At 50.0% G+C, this 23,677-nt stretch overlaps 1 protein-coding gene and 1 long non-coding RNA gene across 2 annotated transcripts in view; one reads left to right on the top strand and one right to left on the bottom strand.

Annotated features, from left to right (window-relative positions):
- The window catches only part of SCARA5 (scavenger receptor class A member 5), a 118,219-nt gene that overhangs the window by 35,698 nt on the left and 58,844 nt on the right, over positions 1 to 23,677 (bottom strand). The window contains exons 4-6 of the mRNA XM_004270700.3: positions 14,195 to 14,869; positions 4,026 to 4,106; positions 1,868 to 1,966 (exon numbers count right to left, since the gene is read on the bottom strand). Of these exons, the coding sequence (XP_004270748.1) occupies positions 1,868 to 1,966; positions 4,026 to 4,106; positions 14,195 to 14,869 (855 nt within the window). The remainder of the gene's footprint in view (positions 1 to 1,867; positions 1,967 to 4,025; positions 4,107 to 14,194; positions 14,870 to 23,677) is intronic.
- On the top strand, positions 6 to 6,500 carry LOC125964674 (uncharacterized). Its single transcript, XR_007477911.1, has 3 exons — positions 6 to 99; positions 4,654 to 4,762; positions 5,771 to 6,500. It is a non-coding gene; the product is annotated as an uncharacterized LOC125964674 (long non-coding RNA).

Below are 23,677 nucleotides of genomic sequence, written 5' to 3'. Positions count from 1 at the left end.
ATTGTAAATAAAGTCTTACCTGCAGGAAACATTAACCCAAGACCAGAGAAATCCTCAGGGAGGAGCCCGCAGCCCTGGAGGGCATGCATGGCTGAAAGGGTAAGAGCTTGGGCCAATTATGTTGCCTACTCTGGTCCCCCTTGGAAGCAGGGTGGGTGGGCACCAAGCAGAGAAGTTTCATTCCCTCCTAACTAAAGCACAGAGAAGCAGCGCAGCACAGACTAAAGGAGTACGTGGTATCCCACAGGAAGAAGACAAAGCAAAGATATTCCTATTAAACAGCCAAAGTTTCAGAAGTCCAAATCCAAGGTTGTTCTAATAAGCACGGAAAGAGAAAAGGGGGGGGAGGGTCTTCAGTTACAAAGGGAGACACATAGGTTCTATGTCAGGCAGATTTATCAGTGGAGGAGGCTATAAAACACGGGGGAGAGTTTCCAGGGAATTGTGGAATTTCCTTCCCAGGATATGGTTAAAACAACACAGCTTTTTTCTCAGCTAGCATCCCACTCTACAAAGAAGTAGAAGGGTCCTGACACCACTCAAGGGGACATTAAAATGACTAGGGAATTCCATCCAATTGCCTCCAGAAAGATATCTGCAAATCAAAAGCTTATGGCATATTCTCTCATGAAAAAAAAGCAAGCCAGCAAGTTCCAGGGAAGGATGCCTCATGTGTTCCAAGTTTTGAAAAAAACAAAAGCAAACATATATGTAAATATGAATGTGCTTGGAAAAGGGTCTGGCAGGATGTGCTCCAAAGTGTTTACAGTAGTTATTCTGAAGAATAAGCCCTTAAGAGACCTAGGGGGAAGGCACTCACTTTTTACTTTATACTTTATACATTTCTGTATTGTTAAATTGTTTTCAATAAGCATGTGCTGCTTTTGTAATGTGTTTTAAAATCGATTTTTTAAAATGTGGATCATAAAAGGAAGGAAAACCTCAGTCTGTTTAATCACCAACCAGAAAGTAGAATAAAAGTTCCCAGTGATCCTAGATTAAGAGGTCATCCTAGATGTGGGGTGGGAATGATTAATAGTACTTTTCTTTTTCTTAGTTTTCATTTTAACAAGTGAGAGAGCCTGGGGAAAGAGTATCCGAGTTCCTCTTTTTCTTCTGCAATGGTGCTAAGAGGTCTGGACACTCTTGAAATGAACGTGGAAAGACGGGACTGACTCTAAAGTGGGATTCCCTGAAAATGAACAAGATGACTATTAATGGGAAGGAAAAAAAAGTCAGAAGAAACACTATTGGCAATGGAAATCTGAGGACTGATTAAAGTTTTAAATATTTGGGGAATAAAAAGAATATGAGGAACTGTGAGGAATCTGGCAGTATTGGGGGGAGGAGGCCATCCTGGGTCTGTGTTTCTCCTGCAAGCCCGCTCTCCTGGCCTGGCTTCCTCTGGGTACATCACCGAGCTGCAACCAATAGTAACACTCCCTTGTATTTCTACAGCGCTTTGGAGTTTACCGTGTTTTCACTCATATACGTTCCACGTAATCCTCGTGACAGCCCTGTGAAATATGGTATCACGAGGCTTGTTAGTTTGGGAATGAGGAAACTGACGCTTAATGGTAATTCCCTGGGCAGTCCGGTGGTTAGGACACGCGCTTCCACTGCAGGGGGTGCGAGTTCCATCCCTGGTCGGGGGAGCTAAGATCCCGCAAGCCCTGCGGTGCAGCCAAAAAGAAAAAAAAGAAAAGAAAAGAAAACAAACTGATGCCTAATGAGATTAAGTGACTTGCTCAAGGTCACTCAGCTTGTCAGTGGAAGAACTAGAATTTGAACCCGGTCCACACTCCAGTGCCCACATTGGTGTGCGGGGGCTGGCGGTGAGCGAGGGTGAGCTGAGATGCGTTGTTACCTTTGAACCCACGCATGCCCATTGGTCCCATGGCTCCCAGCTTCCCTTCGTCGCCCTTGGGGCCGGGCAGTCCTGGGGTCCCTCTCTCCCCTGGCAGACCTGGGGAGACAAGAAAGTTTTGGAGCCTCAGACTCAGAACTGGAAGGGCCCCCAGAGGCCATCGTCTGGCTCAGTCACAGACCTCAACCATGCATCCTCCTGCTATCCCTGCTTCCTGATTCTTCTGAGTTAAAGATGCTACAAAGACAGTGTCCAAAAGGTCAGCACAAACCCTCCCCGTCAGCACCTTTTATCCAGTGAGGCTGAACTCCTCCCCCCGAAAGGTCCAGTTCTATTGTGAGTGATGGTGGAGGTGCCAACCTCATTCGGAAGCTGTCTCTGTACCTCTAGCTTTGCTAGAGATTTAGATTTGCAAAATTTTTTGGAGCCTTTTGAACGTGGCAGGCACTGTTCTGGGTGCTTTCCATTACGTATCTTATTTAATCCTCCCCATAAACTGAGGTATTATTTCACCTGTGTTACCAATGAGAAAACGGAGGCCCAGAGAGGTTAGGTAACCTGCCCATGGTCACACAGCAGAGAGCGCTGGAGGCAGGGTCCTATCCCTGCTTGGTCGGCTTCATCTCAGCTGGATGAAAAGGGCTTACTGGTACTTGGGGTAGGAGGAAGATTAAATCACTCCCCATCCTATGTAAGAAAAAACCAGCAAGGTCCCTTCCTTGTGGTAAACACAGGGAAGCGTAGAGCAGGGGAAGGTAGGCTGAAGAGGAGGCAGGAAGTCTGCAAGCTCAGTAACTGGGGCAGACAGGCTGCTGTCACATCAGTCCCCAGGGCTCCTGGCCACAAGGCCCCGTGGCACTGGCTGCACGTCACCATGGAAAGCCGGAGTCAACAAGTGGTTTCACCCAGTGAGGCCTCGGCCCTGGAGGTCTGACCTAAGTCCACAGTTATCTCTGCAAAGCAGGGCACTCTAATTAACTAATTAATTTTACTTTCCTGCTTCGAATGTTAGTTGCTTTCCTTTGGCCTTTTTCTATGACACGGAGAAATCTGTCTCGCACTTATGATTCCTCCGCCGTAAACATCAAACGGCTGGAAGAGGATGGGGGCCCCAAGAGGGTGATAGCACCTCAGACGAGGGCTTGATTTATTTTTTTCCCTAACGCAACATTCCTGAAGCCCAACAGCCCTGCTGCCACGGCATTCTGTGTCTCCTGCAGGATATGCCCAGGAATCCTGCATCCTGTCACTGACTAAGGCAGAAAAGGAGGTTCCACAGCTCTGGGAGCCCCTGGGCATCCTTGATTCTGAGTTTAGGGAGCTGTGCTGAGAGGTGGAGGCCAGGCCGTGGGTTCTGCCTCAACCAGCCTCTGCCTCTTCTCCTGTTCTCAGCCTCCTTAGAGACTTAGGAAGGGGGTGGTTTGGAGGTATAATTCCTGACATAAATAAGCCGACACCTTTCCCCTGATAAACCTCCCCTTTTCTTACACCACTTAGAAGACTCTACACTCCCTTAGAAAAACGCTGCTCACAGCAGAGGCTGGGGAATGGACAGGCTGGGATGCAAAATTTGGTAAAGTAACAGAACGGGAACTCCTGAGACGAGGCATTTAAGACGAACGCACCCTTTCCAGAAGGCCCCAAAGTACCCTCCCTGCCAGCTCTTGGACCCTCCGGGCTGTCACTAGTGCATGTAGCAGGGTGGAGATGGCGTGAGAGGGCAGGTATCTACTGACCGGGGCAGGTTCTGCGGAGGTAGGGGGTCAGGGGCTGGGGACTCAGGAAACACTGAGGGGACACAGCATACCTGATGGGTTGCTCTGGATCAGGGGACACCCTCAATACCTTCCAATGGCCCTGGTCACAGGGACCCTGGCTGCTGGGGTGGGGAGTGGCTTCAAGGAGTTGCGAGCCTCATGTGTACCCTTTTTCTTCAGGTCCTGGTACTCTCTATGGAAAAAGATTTGCTCCATCCTACTCTTATACCAATAACCTCTTAGTCTCTTAACAGAACAGGGCATCTGAAGCTGAGTTGATTGGGCACTGTCCCAGGAGCCCCATCACCGATCCCAAAGAGAAAATAGAGGGTCAGGGATGGATAGCAGAGCCCCTTCCCTTCCTGGTATGTCCAGTGCCCTCCCAGGGCCCTCCCCATTACCTCGAAGTCCAGGTAATCCAGGGGTTCCAGGCTTGCCTTCTTTCCCTTCATCCCCCTGATCGCCTTTGGGGCCCGCTGGTCCTGAAAGGGTTGCAAACAGCACTAAGGTTAGAGGATGGCTTTCTGGAGTAGGTCACCTGTGGAGGAAACTCCCTCCTAAAAAGAGGAAGGGTCAGCATTATGCTTTATGCTTTGGATAAACACAGGGCTCCATCTAGTCCAGCCGTGTGTGTGCGTGTGTGTGCGTGTGTGTGTGTGTGTGTGTGTGTGTGTGCTTGCACTGGGGAGGTAGGAATCAGGGAAAGCTTCCCGGAAGAAGTAACATCCAAAGTGAAATTGCAAGGAGGAACAGAAGGCGGCTAAGTAAAGAGAGGAGTGGGAGTGTGTTATGGACTGAATGTCTATGGCTCCCCTAACCCAACACCAAATGCATATGTTGAAGCCCTAACGTCCAACGTGCTGGTATTGGAGATGGGGCCTTTTTGGGAGATGATTAGGTTTAGATGAAGTCATGAGAGTGGGGCCCCCATGATGGGATTAGCGCCCTTCTAAGAAGAGACCCCAGAGAGCACTCTTCCTCCCTCCCTTCCTCACGCTGGTACCGATGAGCATGCTTTCTCTGCCATAGGAGGGCACGGCAAGAAGACAGCCATCTGCAGCCAGGAAGAAGGCTCTCATCTGAACCCAACCCTGATCTCAGACTTCTAGCCTCCAGAACTGTGAGAAAGGAATGCTGTGTAAGCCACCCAGTCTGTGGTATTGTTGTAACAGCCTTAACTAAGAGGAAAAGGAGAAAGTTCCAGGCGGAGGGAACAATCCCTATAAGAGCTTAAAGATAAGAAAGAGATCTGTGAGTCATGATGGGATTAGAAACTGGGGGTGGGGGTCCCATGATGGGATAAGAAGGGTGAGAAAGTGGAGGGTCCTGGAGGCCTGGTGTAAGTGTGTTGAATTTGACCCTGAGGGCACCAGAAGCCACAGAAGGGGCCTGAGAGAACACTGTGGTCATATCTGCACACGAGGAAGACTGCTCAGGCTGCAGTGTTGGAAAGGGATTGGAACAGAGGGAAAGCAGAGGCAGGGAGGTCAAGGAGGAGGCTGCACCCCAGGTGCAAGGTGGCGGAGCCCTGTATTAGGGAAGTAGCCGTGGGGAGGGATGTGAGTGGCTGTTAGGAAGTAGAAGAGACAGACCTTGGCTAAACTAGGTGAAGGCAGGGGAGGCGGCCAGGATCAGGTTCAGATCTCTGGCTTGAGCACCTGGATGGAAGAAGAGGTTTCTAATTGCTCCTTAGCGGGGCTTCCTTCCAGGGCGAGGGTGCAGCATCACGGCAGGGATTCTAGCTTGTGTGATCAGATTCAGTCCCCACATGCTGGGTGTTGAGACTACACAGCCAACTAGCGAGTGAGGGAGCCGTGGTTTCAACTCAGGTCTGCCAGGCCCCGCCCACCCTGCCCTGCTCCTCATGTAGACCTCCTGCCATTCCCAGAATGCACCCGAACCTTCCCGCACGGCAGCCTGCTGTTCCCAGACTGGCGAGCCAGGGGGGCCCTCCTTGCCAATCTTCTACGGCTACCTGCCCCTCAAGGATGCTCATGACCACCTTCTTGGCCAACCTTCTCTGATCTATCATTCCTGCTGCAAGTGGGCATGGCCTGTTTGAATGCACGTCCTGGGTGCCACTTGACGTTTATCTCACACTGTCTGGTCTTACAGTCACGGGAGTACGCGTTCTCTTTTTCCTAAGAAAATGGCCATCTCCCTGAGACAAGACCACATCCTTGACATCCTCGTACTGGCTGTGAAGATCCAGACTCTAACTTTCCCTGCTCTGGCTGCTCGATGAGAGAAAAAAAAAGGACCAAGGAAAATGCCCAAACTGTATTGCATTGGGTGGAAGTGTGTCCCCTCCAAGTTCACGTCCACCTGGAACCTCAGAATTCGACTTTCTTTGAAAACAGGGTCTTTGCAGATGTAATTAGTTAAAGATGAGGTCAGATTGGAGTAGGGTGGGTCCTTACCCAATGACTGGCATCCTTATAAAAAGAGAAAGCACAGACAGCTGGGCAGAAGGCAAGGTTACCACGGAGGCTGAGACTGGAGTGATGTGCCTACAGGCCAAGGAACGCCATGGATGGCTGGCAACATCAGAAGTCAGAAAGAGGCCGGGAAGGATCCTCCCCTAGACCTTTTGGAGGGAGTATGGCCCTGTGGACACCTTGATTTCAGACTTCTGGCCTCCAGAACCGTGAGAGAATAAACTTCTGTTGTTCTAAGCCACTCAGCTCGTGGTACTTTGTTATGACAGCCCCAGGAAACCAAAGCATGTATACTCGCAGCATAGCAGTCATGTCTTGCACAATAAATATCTGATGAATGAATGAGTATATGAGATCAGAGGGTGTTAATACACACGAAACAGCCAGGTGGCCAAGATCAAGATGTACTGATACATTCCCCAAGTTGACACTGTCCACAGACCCTAACCAAAGTTGACAGCTGTTTAAGCATTCAATGGCATGCGTACAGGGAAAAAAGTAATCAACAGTTGAAAAATGCACAAATCATTACACAACGACTCGTGAGTTACACAGATCATTTAAGGGGGACTGGGGTTTGCAGTCATCTTCCTCTTTTCTAGGAAGAAAAGCAAAGTAAGACTGGCCATGGTGACCTCGGTTTTTGGACAACAGGAACGGCTGGGAACACGTCTAAGATTCTACAGCAAAGAAAGATAGAGTACGGAAGCAAATGAGCTTTAACAATGCCCATTCCAACAATCTCCTGGCCAGGTCAAAGCTGCAGCAAAGGGAGCTGAGAGCGGTCCCTGGATCCCTGTACGTCACGGGCTGTCACTGGGCTGTCACCCTCCCCCTGCCCCCAGTCCACTCCATCCCTTTTCACTCTTCTCTGCTCCCTCCAGGCCTCCCCAGGGGTAACCCAGCACTCCGGGAATCAAGCAGGTCAAGGATACCATGGACCGTGCCCTCCATTTGTTTTATTCGCTCTGATGTGGGTGTGACCCAACATATGGACCTTCCCGGGAGTAATTCTGGCAAAGGGAGGATGCTGCCCAGTGGCCTGACCCTGATGGTAGGGCATCAAGGTGGCAGAGATCATTTGGAAGGTGAGGTTTGAGGATGGACACGGAAGATCTTAGGTTCAGGTCCCGGTTCCATAAAATCTAAGTAAAAATCCCTTCCTCTGGCGTTTGTAGTGAGGAATGAGCGAATTCAGTGACATGGTGGATATCAACAGGTTTGGGAAGCCTTGAGTGGCAAGGCCATCCCTGACCATCTGTACCTCACTTTTCGTAATGCTTCATGAGAACTATTTGGAGATGGTTATTCCAGGCTCTGAAATCACCCTTCCAATTCAGGGAGAGCCACATCCAAAAAACATCCTGGAGAGTTTTTAAGACATAACTAAGTGGTTAGTGAAGGCCTTTACTAGAGATTAACTGGGAAGAAGCCGGGTAGACAGTTAAGGTGGGTGCTGACTTCCAAGCCTTAGTCATGTCCTCAGGTGGTACTGGCCCGGCCGACTCAGAAGAGCCTGGAATGCGGCCAGTCTGAGTCTCATGGGGCCATGCTGCCTGGAGCTCTGAGGATCAAGTGCTTCTTTCAACCACTGCTGCCCATGGGTGATGCGCTCTTGGGATCTGACGTTTTGTCATTTTCTCAGGAATCCAGCTTAACAATCTGGAGCTTTCTTGGACTCCTCCCTTTCCTCTGCCCAGCCCCCTTCAAGGCTGTCATCCAGGTGGTTCCCATGTCATGTGTCTCACTCCTTCCTCACTGCCTCCCTCCTTGGCTCCAGTCTCTCTCCAGCCCACTGTTGCTGTCTGATTAATCTCATCAGAATCGAGTGAACTCAGAGCCCTTGGAAGCCCCTCACACCATGATGGGAAGCCCCCTCTGTTGGGGACCCCCTGAAAATCATTCCCAACCTGACCCCTTCTTCTGCAAACTCACAGCCTGATGCTTCTCGACACAAACTCTCTTCCACCTCAGCAAAAACGTTCTCCTCGTGGTGTCCCCAAATACTAGCCAAGTCTTTTCCTTTCTAAGAGGCCCATCACTCTCATCCCTGAAGCTCACCTTCACACTCACCCCTCCCATCTCTGAGGGCACCAGGGCAGAACCCCCATCTCTCAGAAGTGGAAGGACCCTCAGGCATCACCATGTACAGACTGCTCAGGGGAGCACCAGAGCCTGGTCAGGCCACCCTGTGCCCACACGCCAGCCACGGTCACTCCCCTTGGACTGTGGTCCCCAAGGAGGACAGTCCTATCTAAAGGGCTGGAGCCCCACTCTCTGTGGCCCTGGGCCTCACAGAGCACCCGGCACACAGGAGAGATTTCAAGGAATGACTTCTGGGCAGTCGTGGAACCTGTTATGGTGTCAGTGGTCCCAGTGGTCCCCAGATGAGCATTATTTTAAATTTTTATTAAAGCATAGTTGATTTACAATGTTGTGTTAATTTCTTCTGTACAGCAACGTGACTCACATATATATATATATATATATATATATATATATATATATATATACTCTTTTTCATATATGGCTTATCACAGGATATTGAATATAGTTCACTGTGTTATACAGTAGAACCTTGTTGTTTATCCATCCTAAATATAATAGTTTGCCTCTGCTAATGCCAAACTCCATCCCTCCCACATCCCCCTCTTGGCAACCACAAGTGTGTTCTCTACAACTGTGAGCCTGGTTTTGTTTCATAGATACGTTGATTTGTATCATATTTCAGATTCCACATATAAGCGATATCTTATGGTATTTGTCTTTCTCTGTCTGACTTACTTCACTTAGTATGATCATCTCGAGGTCCATCCATGTTGCTGCAAATGGCATTATTTCATCTTTTTGCTGACTGAGTAATATTCGGATGAGCTTTTAAGCTTCTCAGCTTACGCTATCATGTCTCATCTTTTCTATCACTGGAGCAGGCCAGGGCAGAGGTGGGCTGGGACAAGGTGAGCAGAGTCCACTTCTCCTCAATCGTGGAAACAGTCCAGAGCCCCTCCACTGGGCTTCCGGTCCTGGGTGCCAGCCCCTCTCTCCCGCCACCTCCCACAGGGGGCACTGGGAGTGAGAGGAGGTGGGGAGGGAACCTCCTGGCCCTGGGCCCGGGTCCCCCTCAGAGCCTGTCCACTGGTCTAGCCCACCCCCCACGCCGCCCCTAGCCCAGCTCTGCCCTCGCTGGGCTGCCGTGAGCTGCTCCAGCTGGAAGCACCTCCAGCACAGAACAAAGGATTTGGGACTGAGCGTTTGGGAGAAACACCAGGATTCTTCTGGGGACCAGCCAATGGGGAGGGAAAAGCAATCTGTTCTCCCTTCCCGGATCCTGGAATGAGAGACGGGGTGGGGGATTCATGTGTGCTGGAATCTAGACAGTGCCCTGCCAAGAACAAATGATCATGACGGCTGACGCCTCGGGCCCGAAGCCAGCAGAACGGTGACCAAGCTCGTAATGTAAACACCACTGCAGAACCACGCTAGTCCTGGGGCGGCTGCCAGAGGTCGGCTCCCTGCTTCCATTGCCCTGATGTCACTGGGGCTCTGCATTCTCAGCGCTGTGACGTTTACAGTATCAAGAGCTCTCTCGCTTCATTTCATGCATCCTCTCCGGGACCCTGAGCGTGTGCATGGGGCCGTGGCCCAGCCTGCAGAGCCAGCTTTCTTCTGAGCCTCAGGCAGAGGGCTGGTGGGCAAGGCTGGGGGCAACTGCTAATTTCTACAGCAGGCGTTCCATTCCCCTCCCAGCAGAGCCCCCTGCAGCCTGCCTCGGGGTTGGGGAGGGCGCCACCAGTCCACGCTTCCTAGTCCGTGGTGGGATAGAAACACCTCCGTTCACAGAGACACCCACCACCTTCAGGGATGCACATCCCTGTGCACCAGAGACCAGGGCCCACCGTTCCAGCCTGGAACCCAGGACCCCATTCCCATTATGAACATCTGTTGAGTGGGACTCTCTGCTCTACTAGATGGTGTTTTTCTCAAAACAGCAGCCCACAGATAAGTCTGCTTTGTCAATTTGCTTTCATGAATTAAGAGATGAATCTTCTAGCCCAGCCGAGGCACTGGCTGGGGATTTGATGTAGGCAAGTCATTCCCCCTCTCTGAGCCTCAAGGGCCTCAACTACAAAATGAGGGCAGTGGACTAGGTGATTTCAGAGCCCTATTGTCACTCTAACCTTCTGTGAATCTATAAACACCCATGTAGCAACCTGAGCCACCTGCCTGTGGCTGGGGAGTCTTGCCTTCAGGCCTTTGCTCACACACTGCCCCCTCCTGGGATGCCTCTCCTGTCTGATCATCTAAGTTCTCTGCTTCTTCCAGAGCCACAGAGAGATTTCAACAGACTTGATAAATGCTGAAAGTCCAAAGCAGAAAACAGAAAGCCCCACTGTGAATGTACACAAAAGACAAACCCAGAGACAAAGCTCATAGAAAACTGTGTAACGAAGTGAGAGAATGAAACCGTTTGGGGTCAAGCTCAAGAATAACAAACAAGCTCATATATGAAAAATATACATAGTTGGGGTATTTGTGGATTCTGAGCCAGGAAAGGGCAAAGTGCGTGCGTGTGTGTGTGTTTAAAGACCAAGAGAGGAACTGCACAAAACTAGCAAAGAAAGGCCACTCAGACAGCAGTGTAAAAATGCAGGAAATCTTCTCTGGTAAAACATCCCTTATCTAAAAGCCAGGGTAGAGTTCTGTGCTGTTGAAGTTGAATGGTAATTACATTCAGATATACCAAACAGAACTCTCTTGAATCATACCAGTTGGGTCCCTAACAACCATGAGAGAGGGAGGTGGGAAGGGGAGACACCAGCCACAGTGGTGGTCCTGGGAGATAGAGGAGCCGAATGGTGTTCATCTCTGAAGAGCCAGCGACCCATCAATAATGCCAAGCTTGAAGACTGGAAGGCAGGTCTGGGCAGAACCGAGATGAAACTTCAGTTCAAAGGAACCAAGTGTGAAACTTCGTTTCAGAACCAAAGAAAGACCGCTTAGAGGATTCCACCGGAAGAACCATGGCAAATGCGTGACCCAGAGCCGCTTCAGCGCGAGCCAAGCAGAGGGGCTCAGAAATTAAAGAATCAGGATGCTGCACCAGCAGGAAGCCTGGTGATGTCTGTTGACCGGAAGAAGGAAGGGGGAACGCCTGGTAGGGCCTACCCCCCAAATACGGGAACAGACCTGAGGGACCACGCTCCCTTCTCACTTCATGGCTGCTAGCTGGTCTCTCTCCACCCCAGAAAGCACCACGGTCAGTGAAAAAACATGGTTTCTGAGCCAGAAAGACCCACTTTAAATCTTGGCTTTGTCACTTGCCAATTGTGTAAGAAACACTGGGAAAGTTATTCGAGTTTCTCAGCTACAAAATGGGTTCAATAATACCTTTTTTTGCAGGATGTGAGGATGAGCAGTCTTTAATGTCTACTTAGAGAAAATGTCGACAAAATGTCTGGCTCGTGGTAGGTTCTGATTCGGTGTCGCTGCTATTATTAAGTACTGAACAGACTGGGGAGGTCAAGGAAATGAAAAGATGGGAAAAGCTAAGACCCCAGGGGTGTGGATTTGGAAGAAGACATGCTACCGCCTGCTCTCCTTTGACTTCTGAGACATGAAACCAAAGTGACCCAGGACAAGAAAACTGATCCAATGATGGCACGGGTTCAAAAGATGTAACAGCTGTTCCACAAACATTCCTCGAGTTCCAGCCACATGTATCACACTGTTAGGTGCTGGGGGATACAGGGGTGGACAGCTGAGGGTGACTGGCTGTGACAGATTGAGCACTGGCGTTGAGTTGAAAGTCGTGGGCTGGTGACTGAAGGGCACATTTAAAACGGGTGAATCCGATGGCATGTAAATTACACCTTATTAAATCTGCTGCCTACAAAAGCCCTGGGTTGGATCATTTCTAATTGTGTGTCCTGGAGTAAGCCTGGTATTTTCTCCTGCAGCCTCAGCTGCTTTTCTGCAGGAATCCTACCCGCTCTCCATAGTGAAACCTGCCTTCAACCAAGCTCGTAGCTGGTGATGGGGACCCACTTTAAAACGAAATAATGTTCTATTATTATTAACTGGATCTGGAAAGTACCGTGCAAATATAAGTCTCCATCATGACTACCTTCTGCTCTGATAAATACAGAATCCCAGAGAAGGGAGACTTCGGTGAACTAGAGAGGCCAGCGGTTTCCTGGAGGAGGTGGGTTTGGCTGAGATGGGAAGGATCAGTGGAATTTGGATCACGAGGAGGAAGAAGGAGGTTGTGCAGTGGAAGGAACCGCTGGAGTAAAGCTAAGGCAGTGGGAAAGGTGGGCTGTGTCTCTGGGGCAGGGATAAGACGTGTCCCACTGGACTGGATGCCTCACATAAGGCAGGGGATGCAGGATGGCCGTCTGTGGACCATGTATGACCCACAGATAAGTTGTATTTGGCCCACAGAGTTAAACAATTAAAAATTTCTAGAACATTCCATGTTTCCAGTTTCTCTGGAAAAAATGCGAAGACCTTATCAATGCCAGGCCAAAACGGGCTGGACCTGCCATAGCCCCTACTACTCCCCTGACACCAAAGTCATTTTAGGCATTGACATTGCTCAACTGGCCCCTGCAGACAGTTCTGTTTGTAACCCCTGGTACAGGGGACCAGTTAGAGGAGAAGGCAGGAAAGACAGGCTGGGGCCAGGGATGTGATGGAAGGCACATCAGCTCTGGGATCAGAAGAGCTAGGGTTCAAGTCCTGGCCCCATCACCTCCTAGCCTGCAACTGTGGGCAGCTTTCTGAATCTCAGCACATTCATGGTTGTTTTCAAAAGACACCCTGTGAGATACACTTGGCGCCGTACCTGACATAGTTGGTGTTCAAAATGGTATTAGCATTGTCTACTGTCAGCCTGAGGAGTTTTTGGTGAACCCCGCAGACCTGGGTTCTGAGCAGGGGCTCATGCAGGAAGAGTACCTTTCATGAACACTCTGACAGTGACATGCAGGGCAGACAGCAGCGGGAAGGAACGGGGGAGAGGGGAGCGGGGGAGTGGTCAGTCAGGGGTGCCAGAGAGGAAGGTTGGCTGTAAAAGTGCTGATGTTGGTGGACCCCGAGCGAGAGTCCGAATGGAGGCCCGTGCATTTTTGCCATTATATTCAAGAGTGATAAATGAAGCCAACACATTGTTAAAGAAAATAAAACATGTTCTTCTACCTGGATGAATATAGCTTTATAACAGCCTGGAAGGCCAGGTTCAAATTTGGAATTGTCCAACTTTTTGTAGCTCCACCATGTGTACGGTCAGGCCACCCAAGATGGCTGTTCTCTTGCTCTCTGAACATCCCCTGCCCAACGAGTGTCTGCTTCACCTACACCCTAATCACGTGACTCATCTTCCTACATACTTGCCTCCGCCCCAGCTAGTGACTGTTCTTATCAAAGGGGCCTTGAAGGGCGTGACCCTCTGCTAGTTTCCCTGGTAACCGATGAGCCCACCTGACATCAATTCCCAACTGGCAATCTCCCCTTCCCCCCGCCCCACAGAGAAGACTGCCGCCTTGTCCTGCCCGCCTATCGGACGCACACGGTGGGGTGTCACTCCAGGACCTTGCTTCAGACGTGTAAACTCCCCAATCCATTAAACCACTCATGTCTCTGTTGCTGACTCCAGGCTCTTTCTTCTGTCTTAAAGCTGGGCAAGTGCAGGCCTTGTAGGCCTGCGGGGCGCAGCCCAACATCATGGAACACCATGCAAGGACCAGGACACTGGGGGGGCGCCTCCCTGTCTGGCCTGAGCCCCAGCTTTCCTCCCCAGCCCCAAACTCTTGGAGGCTCCGGCTGGCACATCCAAGCTCTGACCACCCAGGTCCCCAGGAGCCATCTTGGCCATTCTCATGCCTAGGGGTGCGGACAGAGTGCACTGTCTGGGGCCGGGGGCAGCAGGGAGGAGGTTTATCCCGTGCAGGCCTGGAAATGGGCACAGTCCGTTTGGGCAGAACACTCCAGGGTCCTGGAGGGCAAGACTTCATGATGGGGGAGCGGGTTCGGGGAGGGAGGGGGACTCCCGGACCTTGGGGAGGCAGGTGCGGGAAGAAGGCCTGAGCAGGAGGGCGCAAGCAGCCCCCAGGGTCCCGGGCGGTCGGCTGTACCTTTGGCCAGGGAGATGTTGCGCAGCGCGATGGAATGCTCCCAGTCCTTGAGGCGCAGGTCCTCGGTGACGCTGTTGAGCACGGCCAGCTCCTGCTTGAGCTGCAGCTCCAGGCTCCGGTGCACGAGGCGCATGCGGCGCGCGTCCTCGCTGGCGTTGCTCACCAGCACCTGCAGGTCCCGCAGCCGCGTGCCCTGCAGGGCCACGTCGTAGGACAGGCTGAGGTTGAGGCCGCGCAGGGCGCCGCCCACGTCGGCCAGCTCGTCGCCCAGGGCGCCCACCCGGCGCGCCAGCCCGTCCAGCAGGCCGGCGTGGCGCCGCAGCAGCAGCTGGCTGCGGTTGCTCTCCACCTGCAGTTGGTAGAGCTCCAGCTGCGCCGCGTCGCTCTGCTGGGCCGTGCGGTCGCGCAGCAGAGCCACCGCCTGCTCGCTCTGCGTCGCCTGCGCCTGGAGTCCCCACAGCGCCCCCTCCAGCCGCTGCACCGCGCCCGCCAGCGCCAGCAGCGAGTCCGACTGGTTCTGCAGCGTGTCCTGCGCCTTCCACACCTGCTCGCTCAGCTCGGCCTGCAGCGGAGCCTGCAGCAGCCGCAGCTGCAAGTCCCGGAAGCTCTCGTTCAGCCGGTTCACGTTCCGAGTCAGCGCCTTCAGGTCGTCCGGGGAGCTCCGGGGCCTGGACACTGCGGAGGAGGAGGAGGGGTGGGGTGGGGTGGGAGGTGAGGCGGCTGCGGAGGCCCCCGGGGCCCAAGAGGCAGGCCCGGACAGAGCCCGGCAGGCCGGAGGTGCTCAATAAACGACAGATGAAGGGAAATCAGACGTGGCCATGGCTGAGCGCCTCAATACATCCCCGGCACTGTGCTCAGCCAGTGGTCCCCAAACGTGTCTGCCCATGAGAATCACCTGGCCAGGCATCCCACCTGTTGAAATTGTGATTGGATGGGGCTGGGAGGTGACCCGGGCTTTGGAATTTTAAAAAGAGCCCGAGATAATTCTAAGGTGCGGATGAGTTTGGGAACGGGGGACTCATTATGGATGAGGTTGATCCATAAGACATTGTCTTTTTTTTTTTTTTTTTTTTTTTTGCGGTACGCGGGCCTCTCACTGTTGTGGCCTCTCCCGTTGCGGAGCACAGGCTCCGGACGCGCAGGCTCAGTGGCCATGGCTCACAGGCCCAACCGCTCCGCGGCATGCGGGATCTTCCCGGACCGGGGCAGGAACCCGTGTCCCCTGCATCGGCAGGCGGACTCTCAACCACTGCGCCACCATTGTCTTTTTTATATTTTGGAAATGATCAGACATCAGCGGTTCCACGTGGCTCACCCTACAGTATTGTGTGTCATCCTTTCCATTTTAGGAGGGAGGTACCCTTATTTATCCCCCTTTAGGGCAAGAGCTGTTAAAGTTGCCCCAGGCAGAACAGGAAGTAAGAGGTGGAGCCAGGATTCCAACCCAGAGGGCTTGCTTGCTCCGGAACCCAGATGCCTCCCTCCAAGTCTGCTAGGGAACTGCTTGAAGGGACCGCGGCAGCAGCAGACTCGGCCAGGCTCTGGGCGACACTGGTAATTCCCACTCCTGAATTCAGGGTCCCATTCCCTCTGGGTGGGTGGAGATGCTCTTACATCCATACCCTCCCTTCTCTGCCTCTGACTTCTAAATCCCCTATTTCCCTCCTCAGGCAAACAACCCATCTCAGTGATCTCCCACCCTTTCCTCTTGGCGAGGTTTCCTTTTCTTGGTTATAAGAAAAGCTATTTCACAATACGAAGGGGAGGGGTGTGCATCTTAATCATTATAAGCTAGCAGCCGGTGTCTCCTGGAAGCTCACGGACTGCACTCAGGTACACTACAAACCCTGGTGCATCCTGGGATGCCTAGGGATGCTTGTTTGTTTGCTGTGCACTCTCCACAGCTGTCTCCCGCTCTGCTCTGCAAATCAGAGAAATGGAAACTAGTAGTGGGGGGTGGGGGGCAGGGTAGGAGATGGGGGCAAATGAGGCACAGAGGGAGTTGTGCCTTGGGAATCTTGGAATGGAGCGAGCCGGGGAATTTGGAACACAGCTTGTTCAAGCAATGAGAAGATTTGGAAGGGGAAGGTAGTTTGGGAGGGTGCTGGGACTGATGCTCCCAGAAGTGCACAGCATAGATGGTGGCCACTCTGGAGTAGATAAGTCATTTCAGATTAGATTCAGAGGCTTACAGTGCTAGCTGGGCATTGGAACCCCACTTCAAATTCTCCCTCGAGACTTCCCTGGTGGTCCAGTGCTTCCACTGCAGGGCGCAAGGGTTCGATTCCTGGTCGGGGAACTAAGATCCCACATGCTGCGCGAAAAAAAAAAAAACCGAAAACCAAACAACAACAACAAAAAAAACAAATTCTCCCTCACTCAGCCCTTTAATCTCTAAGAAAAGCATATGCCCAGCTTCTGCATATACCCATCTCTCCACCTTCAGTTAGTTCTAACTGTTCAAATGTTCTACATTCCGTCCAGACTTGAAAGTTGCCTCCCTGTAATTTCTATCCACTGATCCTGCCCTCTGAGATCACATAAAGCAAGTGAATTTTTTTTTTTTTCCCACGAGACAGGTTTTCAGCATCTCAAAGACGGTTATCACATCCCTGCTACGTAACAATGTTTCTGGTTTAAATCTGTAGTTCTTTCATCTGCTGTCTCACAACAAGCTTCTAAGCCTCCATGTATCCTGGCTAACCTCTTTTGCACATACTCAGTGTGTCAACATCCCCTTACAGGGTGCGGCTTGATCCAAATTTGATTTCTCCATGATGTGGAAAGACTGGGCAAAGTATGGGAGAAGGATCGTCAACTTCATTCTGGGCATAAGACTCTCTAATACGGCCCAAAGTGGGTCTTTCAGACTTTCATCATAGAATTTAGGTCTATGCAGTCATCTGTAAAAAGTTTCCCCAATTTACAGATAAAAAGACTGAGTCTGGGAGACTATTTGTGATCTGCCTAATGGCATGCTTCCTGACTCCCGGTGCAGTGGTTCCCTCCATTACTCCGCTACTCTGGAAAATTACCTAAAGAGTTGTCAATACAAGTAAAGGTTCTGGGGAAATGAATCCATGAACCAGTCACAGCCCAAGTGACCACAGGAACTGTCTACCTAAGAAATCATTGCAGTCCAGGATTAGATCATGTGTTTGTCCAATATTCGACCCAGATTGCTTGACAAGTATTAGAGAGAGGGCAGTTGGAAAACAGAAAGCCCAATATTTTAGTGGCAGTCTCTGCTTTTGATGCTGCAAAGTTCAAAGAGATACCGCAGCTTATCAGAAGTAGTAAAACACTGTGAGTTTTGTTAATTCTGGTTTTAAAATTGGGATTGTGAGTGACTAAGAGTAACAGTGCAACTGCTTGATTTAAGACCCCATTAGCTCAGGCCGGCCAGAGGCAATGCCATGAAGGAGGCAATCTCCCTTAAACTCACTCTCTGTCAGCTCCCACCAGCCCACCCCTCCTTCTCTCTTCAGGTGGTCCCCACGCCCAACTGGTGCCCTGTGCCCTTGGAGGCTCCTGGCCTTGCCCATCAGCCCCCTCCTTTCAGAACCTACCAACTTTAAGACCCCTTCTCTCTGTCCAGAAAACTGGACTGAAACCTGCCCGTATGGTAAAGGCTGACAATCAGCTACCCCCTCCAGGAGGGTTCATTTGGGTCTTTGATTATTGTTTTTTGCACAACCAATATTAACATAAATTGAAATAAAAGAAAAAATTCTTCCACCATCCCACAGTCTCCAACAAAGCCCACTGGTTTTCCTTCCATTTCCTTCTTCTAGTTCCATCCATGTGCATACCCAATCTTTACGATTTGATTTCTGGGTTTTTTTAATTGGTGAATGATTATTTTACAAATATTCTCCCATCTGTCATTTATAACTATATTTTTGACGGCTGCCTAAGCGTCTGTCAGGGAGACGTCTTGTAATTTACCCATTCTCAATCATGGAAAAATAAACACAGAAAGGTCCCTCCTTCTTTTGAAATGTTTCCTACCAGTAAATTCCCGGAAGTTGGATTAGTAGAGCCAAAGTTATAGACATTTTTATGACTCTTAAAAATTCCAACCCAATCACAAAAGAAAAAGAATAAAAAACTTCCAGCCAAATCGCATCCCCAAAAGTTATACCTATTTATAGGTATATTATAGATTTTTTAAATGTGCCAGTTTCAGTGAAACCTCAGTGTACTCTTACAATTTTCATATTGTTAATTTCACAGATACAGAACGATACCTTGTTATTTTATGTTAGTACACTTGCATTTAAGAAATGGCTGTTTCAAGGCAATGCATTAGCTCAAAAGAATGTTACAGGCGTTTTAGGTACTCCAGCTAATGAGAACAAAATTATTTTGAGGGGTTAATACTCTTCAGGCATCCAATCATGCCGTGGAAGCCCAGCGCAGCTTCCCCCTTTTGGGATCACTTACCTACCCCAGAAGTGAATTATCTCCTTCCAACAGTCACAGTGTGTTCTTAGCTCACGTTACCCCCACCCCCTCTCATCCGCCATTTAATTCCTTCCAGATGTTTGCTGTCCTCAACAGGGAACAATTCTTCCTTGAGTGTGACTCTCTTAATTCATGTTTATGCAAACAGCTCATTTATCTCTCTGCCTGCTGTATTTACTTTGAATGGGCTTTAACTATGCTTCAACTTTCATACTTTCACAAGGGGAAAATAAGTTATAGAGTAACAATAATAACTGGTATTTCCTGAATCCTCTGTGCCAGCCACTCTTCTAAGTGCTTCTCGTGTTAATACACTTAATTCCATAACAAGCCTATGAGATAAGATCCTCATATTCCAAACGAGGAAACTGAGGCACACAGAGCTTGAGTAACTCGCAAGGTCACACACTGGTTGACGGAGGAGACTGACTTTGGGCTCGGGCAGTTTGGGTCCAGAGTTCCCCTTGCGATACTGCCGAAACGGTGGAAGGCACAGAACAAACTTTTTAACAGAGACACACAAATATGGAATAAACCTTGAAGGTAATGAGTTCCCCGTCATAAACCCAGGCGGGAGTCAGACTGCTTGGCAGGAATCATGGATTCTAATTGGGATTCTGATTCAATATTAATTGCTGAATACTAATGAATGTGTTAATATACACTTTATAATAATATATGAGTAATGTATTAATGTCTGTCTCAGGCCATGCCCTGGGCTAGGTGGTTCGCATAGACACGTCTCCTGCAGCCTTCCTACCCACACCGCAGCCCTGAGATGTCTCCCTGTTCCATAGTTGTCTTCTATGTTCATTAAAAAATGATCACATGCTGGTTAAGTCAAGGTGCCCCAGATGTCACTGACCAGAGAGGATGTCTTCCCCCGAAACATCAGGCACACCCACAGTGCCAGCGAGGAAGGGGAAGTATGTGTGAGTTGGGAGGAAGAAAGCTAAGTGTTCTGTTTGAGGTCTGGTCGCCTAAACCTTGGGCATTGGTGTTAATAACCCTTTATCTCTGTACAAAATTTCACATCCATTACCTCCCTTAATTTTTACTAGAACTAATTTTGGGAGGTAGGAAGGGCAGGTATTCCTAATCTCATCGAAGGGTGAAAAAAAGGGGCTCAGAGAAGGCAAGAGATGCCAGAAGCATGAAATAAGGATGTGATGGGGTCATCTGTCCCTCAATCCAGTCTTCTGTCCTCCATACCTGCTGCAGGGAAGGTCAGTCCCATACTGAACTCCAAAGTCTACATGGGGAAGCAGGGTAGGAGATGACATTTATTAAGCACCTACTGTATACCAGACTCGGTTCTCGTTTCTTGCTAGAAGTGGCTTCCTTTCCTCTTCCCAGCACACTTGTGAAGTAGGAATTCTGCCTGTGTTCAGATGAGGAAGCGCGAGAAGGTGGCAGAGCATGAAAGGAAGCTCAGGCTGCTAGGACTCTGAAGGCCCTGCTGGCCCCCCCTTACCCCCCAACCCCCTTACACAAAACAGCAGAAGGCATCTGCCTCCCTTTCTACCCAGACCACCTGGGCAGAGGCCCTGCACCGGCCCAAGAAGCAGGAGGGACTTGTTAGAGGCTTGGGGAGGGGGGTGGCACGAAGAAATAGCATCCAAGTTTGATGGAGGTCCTTGGGGAGGTAGATGCTAGAACACTGCCAAGGGCCGTACAATTCTCCTATGGTCCTCCCAAGCCTACGGGCAGACGGTATCACCATTTCACAGATGGAAAATGGAAACTCAAGCGATGAAGTAAGTAACTCAAGGCCATCTGTGAGTAGGAGGTGGACCTGCCTGGCTCTTTCACTGCCCCATGCAGCGGTCCTGCCTTGTCTTCATTTAGGCTGACAGAAGGAAGGCGGGTATCAGAATTCATAGAGCATCACATTAAGGGCAGAGATGGGAAAGGATGGGGCTGAAATGAAACTGCAAGGTAAGCACCTCAATTTAAGCACCAAGAAAAAGACAGGGGCTTTCTTTCAGGAGGTCTGCAACACAGGGTTGTATTTCCTGAGATCTGGAGACATGTGACTTTAATAGAAAACTAATTTAAAAGTGGAGCATAATATTCATTCAGAATTGCATAACGAAGAGGTTATCAGTAGACCTTTAGCACTTAAAGTGATGCACATTTTCACTAGGGCCCCCCTGTTTCCAAGAGGTAGGAGGAAACCAGGGCCAGCCTCGTGGTGTGTGACCAGTGCAGTGACACATGGCGCCGCGTGCAGGAGGGCCCCGTGCTTGGGGCTTACTGCTCTGCAGTCACTCTCTTGAAATTTTGCATAATTTTATCTTCGAATGCGTGTTTTGTAAGTGAAAGGCTGAGGCAGGGGAAATGAAGCAGATTGGGGAGGGAGGGTATTAGGGGACATTCATAAGGACCCAAAGAGGAGGGCAGCAGATTGGTACATTTGGGGTGAGCTTATTGCCTTATTTGTTTTTAAGAACCACATGTCCTCATTCCTAGCTCAGCAGGATGTCCAGGATAAACATTTATAGTCTGGAGACTGGCTTCTCCTTTGTCTGTGGCCTCACCAGCCCCTGCTCACACAGGAGGGAGCCGGGAGCTTGCAGCTGCAGCTCAGAGCATCAGGAGGCCCTTTGAGAAGGAAGCCAGACAGACGCTCCGTCTTTGCACAGGTGGTCTGAGCTTTTTGATGCCCGGTCCATCTGAAGACTCATCAACCATTGGCTCCCGGGGCCACAGGCTTTGTCCACATAGGTGTGACCTCCTGAGAGCCTACCTGCAGTGGCCTTTGTCAGTTCAGAGGCTGGTAGGGCTCCCTAAGTAAGCAAGCACAGGTGGCCAATTCTCCGTCTTACAGGCAGGATCCAACAAACAGGCATGAAGGATGCAGACTACCTGCCCCCTGGAACGGTGGGTTGGCTGCAGCCCAGATACCCATCCTTTACACATAGACCCTGACTCTGGCCCATGGATGAGCACAGACTGGGAGCTGGAGGATGTATGGAGTGCAGGCTGACTGGAAGCCAGCGGACAGCCATGGATATCCATATTAGGATGGCCTGGTAGAACCTCAGAGGAAGAAAAATCCCACCAACATGTTGATTACTTTCCTCAGAGGTGTGGTTGGCTATTCTGCGCTCCTGGCATAAGCATTCCCTTTGGTGGTCCAAGCAGATGGAGTCTCTGATAGTTCACTGTTGATTACTGTGGAAATGGGATCCAAGGCAAATTATAACTCAGAAGGCTCCTCGTGGAGAACATATCCCCAGGATTCCCATTTCAGAAGCTAAAGGATCTGAAATTAATTATTACCAGCAATGTCAGGAAACCCAGCATTTTGATGGGGCGCATACGTCTAATAGGAAAGAGACCAATTCTTTGTGAATTCACAAATGGAATTAGGGACTTGCTATCTAGACAAACATAGTGCCTAGTGCAGAATCTTGCAACCTGGTAGCTGGTCAGTAAATAGCTATCAGATGAATTAGTGAATGATTGAAAATGGAGAGTGGTAGGAGGCACAGAAGTGCCCACATCTCTTCTTAGAAGAGCTTGGAGGACTTCCCTGGTGGTCCAGTGGTTAAGCTTCTACTGCAGGGGGCATAGGTTCGATCCCACAGGCCATGCAGTGCACCAAAAAAAAAAAAAAAAAGCCTGGACCAGTGGAGGAGACGGGGGCAGCCCTTGGGCCCAGCCTCGCTCTCTCTTAGCCCACCTTTTACTCTGGCCAGGGCTACAATGACCAACTTCAGGTGGGTGTAACCTGGCAACACCCTACTTCATCCACACCTCCGATCTCTAGCTGTCTGCCCCCAGGGCTTCTGTGACTTCTCACAATCACGGCAACCACCTGGACCTCATCCATGCATGGCCTTGCCACTCAGGGTAATCCTGACCTACGCAGGAAGCAGCTGGCGGATAAACACTCTTCACAGACAGACAAGCCTGCAGCTTTTACTACATAGCCCCTTGCAAGGTCCCGGAAGGACTGAGCTCTAGCCGCCACAGCAGAGACCGGCTCAAGAATACATCCTTCTAATTGTTTTCCCTCCTTTCTGATCCCTCCGGTCCCCAACTCCTGCTTCCCAGGATCACTTTTCACAATAAACTACCAAGCCTGTGTCTCTGGCTCTGATTTCCAAAGAAATTCCAGGCTAAGGCAAGAAGCATCCCTTCCTCCCTAAGCATAAAGAGGCCAGCTGTCTTCCCATCTCCCTTTTTGCAGATGCCCTGTTCACATCCTGATTCCCTGTTGTCCTAAGAGCTCACAAATAAGTTTGAATTGGGGATATTCATTTGTTTGTTCAGGCATTAAGTCATTCAATACATGTCTGTGAGGTACCAACTCACTATATGGGTTTGGGCAGCAGTAAATACACAGAAGTCTAAAATGTAAGCTTTCCTATCAAGAAATTTATCATTTACTTAGGGAGAAAAGGACACACAAAAGGAACCTGTTTTAAAAGTCTTCTAATGTGTTTCCAAATGTTCTTTGGGAAAAGAAAACCCAAACCCAATATTAAGATTATCTGAAGAAGCTGAATGCAATGAGTGGAATGAGTGAACTTTCTTTAGTGGTCTGGAGTGGCTTCTCATCAGATCCTCTGCCAGCGGTGCAGAGTGAATTGCAAAGAACAGGACCTGGAGAAGGTGTGGAAATGCAGTAGGAGGCTGTGGTCCTGGTGGCAGAGGAGGGCCTTGGAGCAGGGCTACGCCTGTTACAACAGAGAAGAGGGACATAAGAGACACGATAGAGAAGTAACATTGTTAGGACTCAGTGGCCTCTTGGAACTGGAGGTTGAAGAATAGGAAGGCTGTAGTACTGTTGAATGATATGGTATCAGCCTGGAGGAATCAAAATGCTATTTTGTGGGGGGCGGGAGGGGGTCCGCTTTTTAAAAAATTGAAGTATAGTTGATTTACAATGTTGTGTTAGTTTCTATATAGTTTCAGAAACTATATAGTCTTTTTCAGATTCTTTTCTGTTATCATATATTACAGGATATTGAATATAGTTCCCTGCGCTATACAGTAGGTCCTTGT

The sequence above is a fragment of the Orcinus orca genome, chromosome 6, assembly GCF_937001465.1.
Source record: "Orcinus orca chromosome 6, mOrcOrc1.1, whole genome shotgun sequence".
In the NCBI taxonomy this organism is placed as follows: domain Eukaryota; kingdom Metazoa; phylum Chordata; class Mammalia; order Artiodactyla; family Delphinidae; genus Orcinus; species Orcinus orca.
Note: the sequence above shows the minus strand (reverse complement) of the source record. Positions and strands in the feature narration are given on the sequence as shown.